The 14371-nt window shown below is 44.2% G+C and overlaps 1 protein-coding gene across 1 annotated transcript in view; it reads right to left on the bottom strand.

The window, feature by feature from the left end:
• The window catches only part of LOC124031512 (E3 SUMO-protein ligase PIAS1-like), a 47828-nt gene that overhangs the window by 10226 nt on the left and 23231 nt on the right, over nucleotides 1–14371 (bottom strand). Inside the window, 5 exon segments of the mRNA XM_046342835.1 lie at nucleotides 5518–5695; nucleotides 5837–6023; nucleotides 7997–8127; nucleotides 8556–8716; nucleotides 8899–8972. Of these exon segments, the coding sequence (XP_046198791.1) occupies nucleotides 5518–5695; nucleotides 5837–6023; nucleotides 7997–8127; nucleotides 8556–8716; nucleotides 8899–8972 (731 nt within the window).

Raw genomic sequence — 14371 nt, 5'->3', positions numbered from 1 at the left:
ATCACCATGTTGTAATGCTACAGAGAGAGAGAGGAGGGAGGGTCATCACCATGTTGTAATGCTACAGAGAGAGAGAGGAGGGAGGGTCATCACCATGTTGTAATGCTACAGAGAGAGAGAGAGGAGGGAGGGTCACCACCATGTTGTAATGCTACAGAGAGAGAGAGGAGGGAGGGTCACCACCATGTTGTAATGCTACAGAGAGAGAGAGAGGAGGGAGGGTCATCACCATGTTGTAATGCTACAGAGAGAGAGAGGAGGGAGGGTCACCACCATGTTGTAATGCTACAGAGAGAGAGAGGAGGGAGGGTCACCACCATGTTGTAATGCTACAGAGAGAGAGAGGAGGGAGGGTCACCACCATGTTGTAATGCTACAGAGAGAGAGAGGAGGGAGGGTCACCACCATGTTGTAATGCTACAGAGAGAGAGAGGAGGGAGGGTCACCACCATGTTGTAATGCTACAGAGAGGGAGGGTCACCACCATGTTGTAATGCTACAGAGAGAGGAGGGAGGGTCACCACCATGTTGTAATGCTACAGAGAGAGAGAGGAGGGAGGGTCACCACCATGTTGTAATGCTACAGAGAGAGAGAGGAGGGAGGGTCATCACCATGTTGTAATGCTACAGAGAGAGAGAGGAGGGAGGGTCACCACCATGTTGTAATGCTACAGAGAGAGAGAGGAGGGAGGGTCACCACCATGTTGTAATGCTACAGAGAGAGAGAGAGGAGGGAGGGTCACCACCATGTTGTAATGCTACAGAGAGAGAGAGAGGAGGGAGGGTCACCACCATGTTGTAATGCTACAGAGAGAGAGAGAGGAGGGAGGGTCATCACCATGTTGTAATGCTACAGAGAGAGAGAGGAGGGAGGGTCATCACCATGTTGTAATGCTACAGAGAGAGAGAGAGGAGGGAGGGTCATCACCATGTTGTAATTCTACAGAGAGAGAGGAGGGAGGGTCACCACCATGTTGTAATGCTACAGAGAGAGAGAGGAGGGAGGGTCACCACCATGTTGTAATGCTACAGAGAGACAGAGAGGAGGGAGGGTCACCACCATGTTGTAATGCTACAGAGAGGGAGAGGAGGGAGGGTCATCACCATGTTGTAATGCTACAGAGAGAGAGAGGAGGGAGGGTCACCACCATGTTGTAATGCTACAGAGAGAGAGAGGAGGGAGGGTCACCACCATGTTGTAATGCTACAGAGAGAGAGAGGAGGGAGGGTCATCACCATGTTGTAATGCTACAGAGAGAGAGAGGAGGGAGGGTCACCACCATGTTGTAATGCTACAGAGAGAGAGAGGAGGGAGGGTCACCACCATGTTGTAATGCTACAGAGAGACAGAGAGGAGGGAGGGTCACCACCATGTTGTAATGCTACAGAGAGGGAGAGGAGGGAGGGTCATCACCATGTTGTAATGCTACAGAGAGAGAGAGGAGGGAGGGTCACCACCATGTTGTAATGCTACAGAGAGAGAGGAGGGAGGGTCACCACCATGTTGTAATGCTACAGAGAGAGAGAGAGGAAGGAGGGTCACCACCATGTTGTAATGCTACAGAGAGAGAGAGAGGAGGGAGGGTCACCACCATGTTGTAATGCTACAGAGAGAGAGAGAGAGGAGGGAGGGTCACCACCATGTTGTAATGCTACAGAGAGAGAGAGAGAGGAGGGAGGGTCACCACCATGTTGTAATGCTACAGAGAGAGAGAGAGGAAGGAGGGTCACCACCATGTTGTAATGCTACAGAGAGAGAGAGGAGGGAGGGTCACCACCATGTTGTAATGCTACAGAGAGAGAGAGGAGGGAGGGTCACCACCATGTTGTAATGCTACAGAGAGAGAGAGAGGAGGGAGGGTCACCACCATGTTTTAATGCTACAGAGAGAGAGAGAGGAGGGAGGGTCATCACCATGTTGTAATGCTACAGAGAGAGAGAGAGAGAGAGGAGGGAGGGTCACCACCATGTTGTAATGCTACAGAGAGAGAGAGAGAGAGAGGAGGGAGGGTCACCACCATGTTGTAATGCTACAGAGAGAGAGGGGAGGGAGGGTCATCACCATGTTGTAATGCTACAGAGAGAGAGAGAGGAGGGAGGGTCACCACCATGTTGTAATGCTACAGAGAGAGAGAGGAGGGAGGGTCATCACCATGTTGTAATGCTACAGAGAGAGGGAGAGGAGGGAGGGTCACCACCATGTTGTAATGCTACAGAGAGAGAGAGAGAGGAGGGAGGGTCACCACCATGTTGTAATGCTACAGAGAGAGAGAGAGGAGGGAGGGTCACCACCATGTTGTAATGCTACAGAGAGAGAGAGGAGGGAGGGTCACCACCATGTTGTAATGCTACAGAGAGAGAGAGGAGGGAGGGTCACCACCATGTTGTTATGCTACAGAGAGAGAGAGAGAGGAGGGAGGGTCACCACCATGTTGTAATGCTACAGAGAGAGAGAGGAGGGAGGGTCACCACCATGTTGTAATGCTACAGAGAGAGAGAGGAGGGAGGGTCATCACCATGTTGTAATGCTACAGAGAGAGAGAGGAGGGAGGGTCACCACCATGTTGTAATGCTACAGAGAGAGAGAGGAGGGAGGGTCATCACCATGTTGTAATGCTACAGAGAGAGAGAGGAGGGAGGGTCACCACCATGTTGTAATGCTACAGAGAGAGAGAGGAGGGAGGGTCACCACCATGTTGTAATGCTACAGAGAGAGAGAGGAGGGAGGGTCATCACCATGTTGTAATGCTACAGAGAGAGAGAGGAGGGAGGGTCACCACCATGTTGTAATGCTACAGAGAGAGAGAGAGGAGGGAGGGTCACCACCATGTTGTAATGCTACAGAGAGAGAGAGAGGAGGGATGGTCACCACCATGTTGTAATGCTACAGAGAGAGAGAGAGAGAGAGAGAGAGAGAGAGAGAGAGGAGGGAGGGTCACCACCATGTTGTAATGCTACAGAGAGAGAGAGGAGGGAGGGTCACCACCATGTTGTAATGCTACAGAGAGAGAGAGGAGGGAGGGTCATCACCATGTTGTAATGCTACAGAGAGAGAGAGGAGGGAGGGTCACCACCATGTTGTAATGCTACAGAGAGAGAGAGGAGGGAGGGTCACCACCATGTTGTAATGCTACAGAGGTCATCATCATCATCATCAGGTCTGCTGTGTCATTACCTGATGGTTCTATTCTGTGTAGTCATTACCTGATGGTTCTATTCTGTGAAGTCAAAACCTGATGGTTCTATTCTGTGAAATCATCACCTGATGGTTCTATTCTGTGAAGTCAAAACCTGATGGTTCTATTCTGTGAAATCATCACCTGATGATTCTATTCTGTGAAATCATTACCTGATGGTTCTATTCTGTGAAATCATCACCTGATGATTCTATTCTGTGAAATCATTACCTGATGGTTCTATTCTGTGAAGTCATTACCTGATGGTTGCCTTCTGTGTAGTCATTACCTGATGGTTCTATTCTGTGAAGTCATTACCTGATGTTGTCTGCTGTGAAGTCATTACCTAATGGTTATATTCTGTGAAGTCATTACCTGATGTTGTCTCCTGTGAAGTCATTACCTGATGGTTCTATTCTGTGAAGTCATTACCTGATGGTTCTATTCTGTGAAGTCATTACCTGATGGTTCTATTCTGTGAAGTCATTACCTGATGTTGTCTCCTGTGAAGTCATTACCTGATGGTTCTATTCTGTGAAGTCATTACCTGATGGTTCTATTCTGTGAAGTCATTACCTGATGGTTCTATTCTGTGAAGTCATTACCTGATGGTTCTATTCTGTGAAGTCATTACCTGATGGTTCTATTCTGTGGAGTCATTACCTGATGGTTCTATTCTGTGAAGTCATTACCTGATGGTTCTATTCTGTGAAGTCATTACCTGATGGTTCTATTCTGTGAAACCATTACCTGATGGTTCTTTTCTGTGAAGTCATTACCTGATGGTTCTATTCTGTGAAGTTATTACCTGGTGGTTGTCTCCTGTGAAGTCATTACCTGATGTTGTCTGCTGTGAAGTCATTACCTGATGGTTCTATTCTGTGAAGTCATTACCTAATGGTTCTATTCTGTGTAGTCATTAGCTGGTGGTTGTCTCCTGTGAAGTCATTACCTGATGGTTCTATTCTGTGTAGTCATTACCCGATGGTTCTATTTTGTGAAGTCATTACCTGATGGTTGTCTCCTGTGAAGTCATTACCTGATGGTTGTCTCCTGTGAAGTCATTATCTGATGGTTCTATTCTGTGAAGTCATTACCTAATGGTTCTATTCTGTGAAGTCATTACCTGATGGTTCTATTCTGTGAAGTCATTACCTGATGGTTCTATTCTGTGAAGTCATTATCTGATGGTTGAATTCTGTGAAGTCATTATCTGATGGTTCTATTCTGTGAAGTCATTACCTAATGGTTCTATTCTGTGAAGTCATTACCTGATGGTTCTATTCTGTGTAGTCATTACCTGATGGTTATATTCTGTGAAGTCATTACCTGGGGGTTCTATTCTGTGTAGTCATTACTTGATGGTTCTATTGTGAAGTCATTACCTGATGGTTCTATTCTGTGTAGTCATTACCTGATGGTTCTATTCTGTGAAGTCATTACCTGATGGTTCTATTCTGTGAAGTCATTACCTGAGGGTTCTATTCTGTGTAGTCATTACTTGATGGTTCTATTCTGTGAAGTCATTACCTGATGGTTGTCTCCTGTGAAGTCATTACCTGATGGTTCTATTCTGTGAAGTCATTACCTGATGTTGTCTCCTGTGAAGTCATTACCTGATGGTTCTATTCTGTGAAGTCATTACCTGATGGTTGTCTCCTGTGAAGTCATTACCTGATGGTTCTATTCTGTGAAGTCATTACCTGATGGTTCTATTCTGTGTATTCATTACCGTAGGGTTCTATTCTGTGTAGTCATTACCTGATGGTTCTATTCTGTGAAGTCATTACCTGATGGTTGTCTCCTGTAAAGTCATTACCTGATGGTTCTATTCTGTGAAGTCATTACCTGATGGTTGTCTCCTGTGAAGTCATTACCTGATGGTTCTATTCTGTGAAGTCATTACCTGATGGTTCTATTCTGTCTCGTCATTACCGTATGGTTGTATTCTGTGTAGTCATTACCTAATGGTTCTATTCTGTGTAGTCATTACCTTATGGTTCTATTCTGTGAAGTCATTACCTTATGGTTCTATTCTGTGAAGTCATTACCTTATGGTTCTATTCTGTGAAGTCATTACCTAATGGTTCTATTCTGTGTAGTCATTACCTGATGGTTCTATTCTGTCTCGTCATTACCTAATGGTTCTATTCTGGGTAGTCATTACCTTATGGTTCTATTCTGTGAAGTCATTACCTTATGGTTCTATTCTGTGAAGTCATTACCTTATGGTTCTATTCTGTGAAGTCATTACCTTATGGTTCTATTCTGTGAAGTCATTACCTTATGGTTCTATTCTGTGAAGTCATTACCTGATGGTTGTATTCTGTGAAGTCATTACCTGATGGTTGTCTCCCTGGAGGAATGAGAAGAAGTTGAGGTCCAGGTCATTGGGGGTGTGGTAGTAGTGGCTGTAGTCCTGTATGAGGGGGGGTGGAGGGGGGATATAGCTGGTCTCAACAGGAGGCATGCTGGGAGCTCTGGCCACCGGAGACGCCTGGCTGTGGAGGTTCAACACTCTGTGGGGAGACCAGGTCAGAACATGGTGTAAAAGGTCGACATACGAGAGACAAGAAAACAGAACAGTCCGGCTGGTGTCCAGTCGGCCCAGAACAGACAGAGGACAGATTTTATTTGTAGGATGTTGTGATTGGACATACCCCTTGCTGACAGGCGGCGAGGCAGGGGACAGCGAGGAGGAGGGACAGGCCCTCTTGAGAGGAGGCTCATCATCCAGATCGTCGTCTGAAGAGCTGTCTAGAGTCAGATCAATCACCACCACCTTATTGGTACTGCTGTGGGATGAGCTGTTCCTGTGGTGCTCTGATTCTACTGTCCGACACGAGTCTATGGCAGAAAGAGAGGGAGACAGAGAGACGAGACAGAGAGAAAGACAGAGACAGAGAGAGGTATGTACATAGTCAATGGTAGGCTTCGAGGGGACTCCTATGGTTGGTACACATATAGCTCATCTCTTGGCAGTAGTACTGTAGACTACTTTATCACTGACCTCAACCCAGAGTCTCTCAGAGTTCACAGTCACTGACACCCCTATCAGGCCTATTCTATTCTACTGGTGTCTGTGTGTATATACTGTCTTCTATTCTACTGGTGTCTGTGTGTATATACTGTCTTCTATTCTACTGGTGTGTGTGTGTATATACTGTCTTCTATTCTACTGGTGTGTGTGTGTATATACTGTCTTCTATTCTACTGGTGTCTGTGTGTATATACTGTCTTCTATTCTACTGGTGTCTGTGTGTATATACTGTCTTCTATTCTACTGGTGTCTGTGTGTATATACTGTCTTCTATTCTACTGTATTTTAGTCAATGCCACTCCAACATTGCTCGTCCAAATATTCATATATTTCTTAATTTCATTATTTTACTTTAGATTTGTGTGTATTGTTGTGAATTATTAGATATTACTGCACTGTCGGAGCTAGAAACACAAGCATTTAGTTAGATATTACTGCACTGTTGAAGCTAGGAACACAAGCATTTCACTACACCCAAAATAACATTGCTAAATATGTGTATGTGATTTGATAATACATTTTGATTTAAACTGTTTTAAAGTCATCATTGGCCTCATGGTTAAACCCCTGAGCGGTTTCCTTCCTCTCCGGCAACTGAGTTAGGACGGACACCTGTATCTTTGTAGTGACTGGGTGTATTGATACATCATCCACAGTGTAATTAATAACGTCACTATGCTCAAAGGGATATTCCATGTCTGCTTTTTGACATTTTTACCCATCTACCAATAGGTGCCCTTCTTTGCGAGGCGTTGGAAAACCCTCCCTGGTCTTTGTGGTTGAATCTGTTTGAAATTCACTGTTCAACTGAGGGACCTAACAGATAATTGTATGTGTGGGGTACAGAGATGAGGGACCTTACAGATAATTGTATGTTTGGGGTACAGAGATGAGGGACCTTACAGATAATTGTATGTTTGGGGTACAGAGATGAGGGACCTTACAGATAATTGTATGTTTGGGGTACAGAGATGAGGGACCTTACTGATAATTGTATGTTTGGGGTACAGAGATGAGGGACCTTACAGATAATTGTATGTTTGGGGTACAGAGATGAGGGACCTTACTGATAATTGTATGTTTGGGGTACAGAGATGAGGGACCTTACAGATAATTGTATGTTTGGGGTACAGAGATGAGGGACCTTACTGATAATTGTATGTTTGGGGTACAGAGATGAGGGACCTTACAGATAATTGTATGTTTGTGGTACAGAGATGAGGGACCTTACTGATAATTGTATGTTTGGGGTACAGAGATGAGGGACCTTACAGATAATTGTATGTTTGTGGTACAGAGATGAGGGACCTTACTGATAATTGTATGTTTGGGGTACAGAGATGAGGGACCTTACAGATAATTGTATGTGTGGGGTACAGAGATGAGGGACCTTACAGATAATTGTATGTGTGGGGTACAGAGATGAGGGACCTTACAGATAATTGAATGTTTGGGGTACAGAGATGAGGGACCTTACAGATAATTGAATGTTTGGGGTACAGAGATGAGGGACCTTACAGATAATTGAATGTTTGGGGTACAGAGATGAGGTAGACATGTTAAACACTATTATTGCACACAGAGTCCATGACACTTATGTGAGTTGTTAAGATTTTTTAAAAATGTTTACTCCTCAACTTATTTAGGCTTTTGCCATAACAAAGGAGTTGAATACTTAATGGCTCAAGACATCTCAGTTTTTCATTAAAAAAAAAAAATGAATTTGTATAAATGGTGTTACTATGACACTAGAAGGGAAGCTGGAGGAATCACCACGTACCGTCCTCCCCGTTGAATGAAGCAGACACCTCCGTGACCTCCTTCTTCGACCTCATGGGATACCAGTTCCCGTCCTCTTTAAACTGGATCTCATCACAGTCCTCACAGCTGTTCAGGATCTCCATGAACAACCTGCAGACAGACAGACAGACAGACAGACAGACAGACAGACAGACAGACAGACAGACAGACAGACAGACAGACAGACAGACAGACAGACAGACAGACAGACAGACAGACAGACAGACAGACAGACAGACAGACAGACAGACAGACAGACAGACAGACAGACAGACAGACAGACAGACAGACAGACAGACAGGCGCACACACACACACACACACACACACACACACACACACACACACACACACACACACACACACACACACACACACACACACACACACACACACACACACACACACACACACACACACACACACACACACACACACACACACACACACACACACACACGGGTTCAGAAATAGTGTGTGATACTGTACTGCAATGCAATACAATGTGTAGCATCCCCAGAGAGGTGAAGCAGAACGAACCCGTCGATGATGAGGTGTTGGTAGGGGGCCTTCTGATCACAGACAGGACACACCCACGTGGCTTTCTTCTCATTCATCTGGATGTAAAGAGTAGCGTCGAAACACTGGAGGTGGGAACACGTCAAGGCTCTGCACGGGATCATCAGACGCATCTTCCCCAGCTAGACAGGAAACAGGAAACAGGAAACAGAAGGATGAGTATTGTGCTGTTTGTAGCAGAACTTCTGATTGTGATGTGGTTGCTTTACCCGATCTACCTACTTTTACCCAAGTTGATCACTGATTGATCGTTTCTGATTAGGAACATCTGCTAAATTACTAAAACGTAAATGAGGGTACGTACCGGACAGAGTAGAGAGACTCGTAGACTGGTGGTCGCAATCTCACTGTCAGGGTCAGCTGTTAACTTCTCTTTGACTGTAGAGAGAGAGAGAGAGACAACACAATCTCTGCTGTTAACTTCTCTGACTGTAGAGAGAGAGACAACAGAGAGAGAGAGAGAGACAACACAATCTCTGCTGTTAACTTCTCTGACTGTAGAGAGAGAGAGAGAGACAACACAATCTCTGCTGTTAACTTCTCTGACTGTAGAGAGAGAGACAACACAATCTCTGCTGTTAACTTCTCTGACTGTAGAGAGAGACAACACAATCTCTGCTGTTAACTTCTCTGACTGTAGAGAGAGAGAGAGACAACACAATCTCTGCTGTTAACTTCTCTGACTGTAGAGAGAGAGAGAGAGACAACACAATCTCTGCTGTTAACTTCTCTGACTGTAGAGAGAGAGAGACAACACAATCTCTGCTGTTAACTTCTCTGACTGTAGAGAGAGACAACACAATCTCTGCTGTTAACTTCTCTGACTGTAGAGAGAGACAACACAATCTCTGCTGTTAACTTCTCTGACTGTAGAGAGACAACACAATCTCTGCTGTTAACTTCTCTGACTGTAGAGAGACAACACAATCTCTGCTGTTAACTTCTCTGACTGTAGAGAGAGAGAGAGAGAGACAACACAATCTCTGCTGTTAACTTCTCTGACTGTAGAGAGAGAGAGAGAGACAACACAATCTCTGCTGTTAACTTCTCTGACTGTAGAGAGAGAGAGAGAGAGACAACACAATCTCTGCTGTTAACTTCTCTGACTGTAGAGAGAGAGAGAGACAACACAATCTCTGCTGTTAACTTCTCTGACTGTAGAGAGAGAGACAACACAATCTCTGCTGTTAACTTCTCTGACTGAGAGAGAGAGACAACACAATCTCTGCTGTTAACTTCTCTGACTGTAGAGAGAGACAACACAATCTCTGCTGTTAACTTCTCTGAGAGAGAGAGAGACAACACAATCTCTGCTGTTAACTTCTCTGACTGTAGAGAGAGAGAGAGACAACACAATCTCTGCTGTTAACTTCTCTGACTGTAGAGAGAGAGAGAGAGAGACAACACAATCTCTGCTGTTAACTTCTCTGACTGTAGAGAGAGAGAGAGACTGTAGAGAGACAAACAATCTCTGCTGTTAACAATCTCTGCTGTTAACTTCTCTGACTGTAGAGAGAGAGACAACACAATCTCTGCTGTTAACTTCTCTGACTGTAGAGAGAGACAACACAATCTCTGCTGTTAACTTCTCTGACTGTAGAGAGAGAGAGAGAGACAACACAATCTCTGCTGTTAACTTCTCTGACTGTAGAGAGAGAGACAACACAATCTCTGCTGTTAACTTCTCTGACTGTAGAGAGAGAGAGAGAGACAACACAATCTCTGCTGTTAACTTCTCTGACTGTAGAGAGAGAGAGAGACAACACAATCTCTGCTGTTAACTTCTCTGACTGTAGAGAGAGACAACACAATCTCTGCTGTTAACTTCTCTGACTGTAGAGAGAGAGACAACACAATCTCTGCTGTTAACTTCTCTGACTGTAGAGAGAGAGAGAGACAACACAATCTCTGCTGTTAACTTCTCTGACTGAGAGAGACAACACAATCTCTGCTGTTAACTTCTCTGACTGTAGAGAGAGACAACACAATCTCTGCTGTTAACTTCTGACTGTAGAGAGAGAGACAACACAATCTCTGCTGTTAACTTCTCTGACTGTTAACTTCTCTGACTGTAGAGAGACAACACAATCTCTGCTGTTAACTTCTCTGACTGTAGAGAGAGAGACAACACAATCTCTGCTGTTAACTTCTCTGACTGTAGAGTTAAGAGAGAGAGAGACAACACAATCTCTGCTGTTAACTTCTCTGACTGTAGAGAGAGAGATCTCTGCTGTTAACTTCTCTGACTGTAGAGAGAGAGACAACACAATCTCTGCTGTTAACTTCTCTGACTGTAGAGAGAGAGAGAGAGAGACAACACAATCTCTGCTGTTAACTTCTCTGACTGTAGAGAGAGAGAGAGAGAGAGACAACACAATCTCTGCTGTTAACTTCTCTGACTGTAGAGAGAGACAACACAATCTCTGCTGTTAACTTCTCTGACTGTAGAGAGAGACAACACAATCTCTGCTGTTAATTTCTCTGACTGTAGAGAGAGAGAGAGACAACACAATCTCTGCTGTTAACTTCTCTGACTGTAGAGAGAGACTTCTCTGACTGTAGAGAGAGAGACAACACAATCTCTGCTGTTAACTTCTCTGACTGTAGAGAGAGAGACAACACAATCTCTGCTGTTAACTTCTCTGACTGTAGAGAGACAACACAATCTCTGCTGTTAACTTCTCTGACTGTAGAGAGAGACAACACAATCTCTGCTGTTAACTTCTCTGACTGTAGAGAGAGAGAGAGACAACACAATCTCTGCTGTTAACTTCTCTGACTGTAGAGAGAGAGAGAGAGACAACACAATCTCTGCTGTTAACTTCTCTGACTGTAGAGAGAGAGAGAGAGAGAGACAACACAATCTCTGCTGTTAACTTCTCTGACTGTAGAGAGAGAGAGAGAGAGACAACACAATCTCTGCTGTTAACTTCTCTGACTGTAGAGAGAGAGAGAGAGACAACACAAGTTAACTTCTCTGACTGTAGAGAGAGACAACACAATCTCTGCTGTTAAGAGAGAGAGACAACACAATCTCTGCTGTTAACTTCTCTGACTGTAGAGAGAGAGAGAGACAACACAATCTCTGCTGTTAACTTCTCTGACTGTAGAGAGAGAGACAACACAATCTCTGCTGTTAACTTCTCTGAGAGACAACACAATCTCTGCTGTTAACTTCTCTGACTGTAGAGAGAGAGAGAGAGAGACAACACAATCTCTGCTGTTAACTTCTCTGACTGTGACTGTTAACTTCTCTGACTGTAGAGAGAGAGAGAGAGACAACACAATCTCTGCTGTTAACTTCTCTGACTGTAGAGAGAGACAACACAATCTCTGCTGTTAACTTCTCTGACTGTAGAGAGAGAGAGAGACAACACAATCTCTGCTGTTAACTTCTCTGACTGTGACAACACAATCTCTGCTGTTAACTTCTCTGACTGAGAGAGAGAGACAACACAATCTCTGCTGTTAACTTCTCTGACTGTAGAGAGAGACAACACAATCTCTGCTGTTAACTTCTCTGACTGAGAGAGAGACAACACAATCTCTGCTGTTAACTTCTCTGACTGTAGAGAGAGAGAGATCTCTGCTGTTAACTTCTCTGACTGAGAGAGACAACACAATCTCTGCTGTTAACTTCTCTGACTGTAGAGAGAGACAACACAATCTCTGCTGTTAACTTCTCTGACTGTAGAGAGAGAGAGAGAGACAACACAATCTCTGCTGTTAACTTCTCTGACTGTAGAGAGAGAGACTTCTCTGAGAGAGACAACACAATCTCTGCTGTTAACTTCTCTGACTGTAGAGAGAGAGAGACAACACTGCTGTTAATCTCTGCTGTTAACAATCTCTGCTGTGCTTCTCTGACTGTACTCTGAGAGAGAGAGAGAGAGACAACACAAGTTAACTTCTCTGACAACACAATCTCTGCTGTTAACTTCTCTGACTGTGACTGTTAACTTCTCTGAGAGAGAGAGAGAGAGACAACACAATCTCTGCTGTTAACTTCTCTGACTGTAGAGAGAGACAACACAATCTCTGCTGTTAACTTCTCTGACTGTAGAGAGAGAGACAACACAATCTCTGCTGTTAACTTCTCTGACTGTAGAGAGAGAGACAACACAATCTCTGCTGTTAACTTCTCTGACTGTGACAACACAACTGACAACACAATCTCTGCTGAACTTCTCTGAGAGAGAGAGACAACACAATCTCTGCTGTTAACTTCTCTGACTGTAGAGAGAGAGACAACACAATCTCTGCTGTTAACTTCTCTGACTGTAGAGAGAGAGAGAGACAACACAATCTCTGCTGTTAACTTCTCTGACTGTAGAGAGAGAGACAACACAATCTCTGCTGTTAACTTTCTCTAACTGTAACTTCTCTGACTGAGAGACAACACAATCTCTGCTGTTAACTTCTCTAACTGTAGAGAGAGAGAGCGACAACACAATCTCTGCTGTTAACTTCTCTGACTGTAGAGAGAGACAACACAATCTCTGCTGTTAACTTCTCTGACTGTAGAGAGAGAGAGAGAGAGACAACACAATCTCTGCTGTTAACTTTCTGACTGACTGTTAAGAGAGAGAGAGAGACAACACAATCTCTGCTGTTAACTTCTCTGACTGTAGAGAGAGAGAGAGTTAACTTCTCTGACTGAGAGAGAGACAACACAATCTCTGCTGTTAACTTCTCTGACTGTAGAGAGAGAGAGAGAGACAACACAATCTCTGCTGTTAACTTCTCTGACTGTAGAGAGAGAGAGAGAGAGAGACAACACAATCTCTGCTGTTAACTTCTCTGACTGTAGAGAGAGAGACAACACAATCTCTGCTGTTAACTTCTCTGATTGAGAGAGAGAGAGAGAGACAACACAATCTCTGCTGTTAACTTCTCTGACTGTAGAGAGAGAGAGAGACAACACAATCTCTGCTGTTAACTTCTCTGACTGTAGAGAGAGAGAGAGACAACACAATCTCTGCTGTTAACTTCTCTGACTGTAGAGAGAGAGAGAGAGAGAGAGAGACAACACAATCTCTGCTGTTAACTTCTCTGACTGTAGAGAGAGAGAGAGAGAGAGACAACACAATCTCTGCTGTTAACTTCTCTGACTGTAGAGAGAGAGACAACACAATCTCTGCTGTTAACTTCTCTGACTGTAGAGAGAGAGAGAGAGAGACAACACAATCTCTGCTGTTAACTTCTCTGACTGTAGAGAGAGAGACAACACAATCTCTGCTGTTAACTTCTCTGACTGTAGAGAGAGAGAGAGACAACACAATCTCTGCTGTTAACTTCTCTGACTGTAGAGAGAGAGAGAGACAACACAATCTCTGCTGTTAACTTCTCTGACTGTAGAGAGAGAGTTAAGAGAGAGAGAGACAAACAATCTCTGCTGTTAACTTCTCTGACTGTAGAGAGAGAGAGAGAGACAACATAATCTCTGCTGTTAACTTCTCTGACTGTAACTTCTCTGAGTAGAGAGAGAGACAACACAATCTCTGCTGTTAACTTCTCTGACTGTAGAGAGAGAGAGAGAGACAACACAATCTCTGCTGTTAACTTCTCTGACTGTAGAGAGAGAGACAACACAATCTCTGACTGTTAACTTCTCTGACTGTAGAGAGAGAGAGACAACACAATCTCTGCTGTTAACTTCTCTGACTGTAGAGAGAGAGACAACACAATCTCTGCTGTTAACTTCTCTTTGAGAGAGAGAGACAACACAATCTCTGCTGTTAACTTCTCTAACTGTAGAGAGAGACAGAGAGACAACA

This window comes from Oncorhynchus gorbuscha, linkage group LG01 (genome assembly GCF_021184085.1).
Source record: "Oncorhynchus gorbuscha isolate QuinsamMale2020 ecotype Even-year linkage group LG01, OgorEven_v1.0, whole genome shotgun sequence".
Classification (NCBI taxonomy): domain Eukaryota; kingdom Metazoa; phylum Chordata; class Actinopteri; order Salmoniformes; family Salmonidae; genus Oncorhynchus; species Oncorhynchus gorbuscha.
Note: the sequence above shows the minus strand (reverse complement) of the source record. Positions and strands in the feature narration are given on the sequence as shown.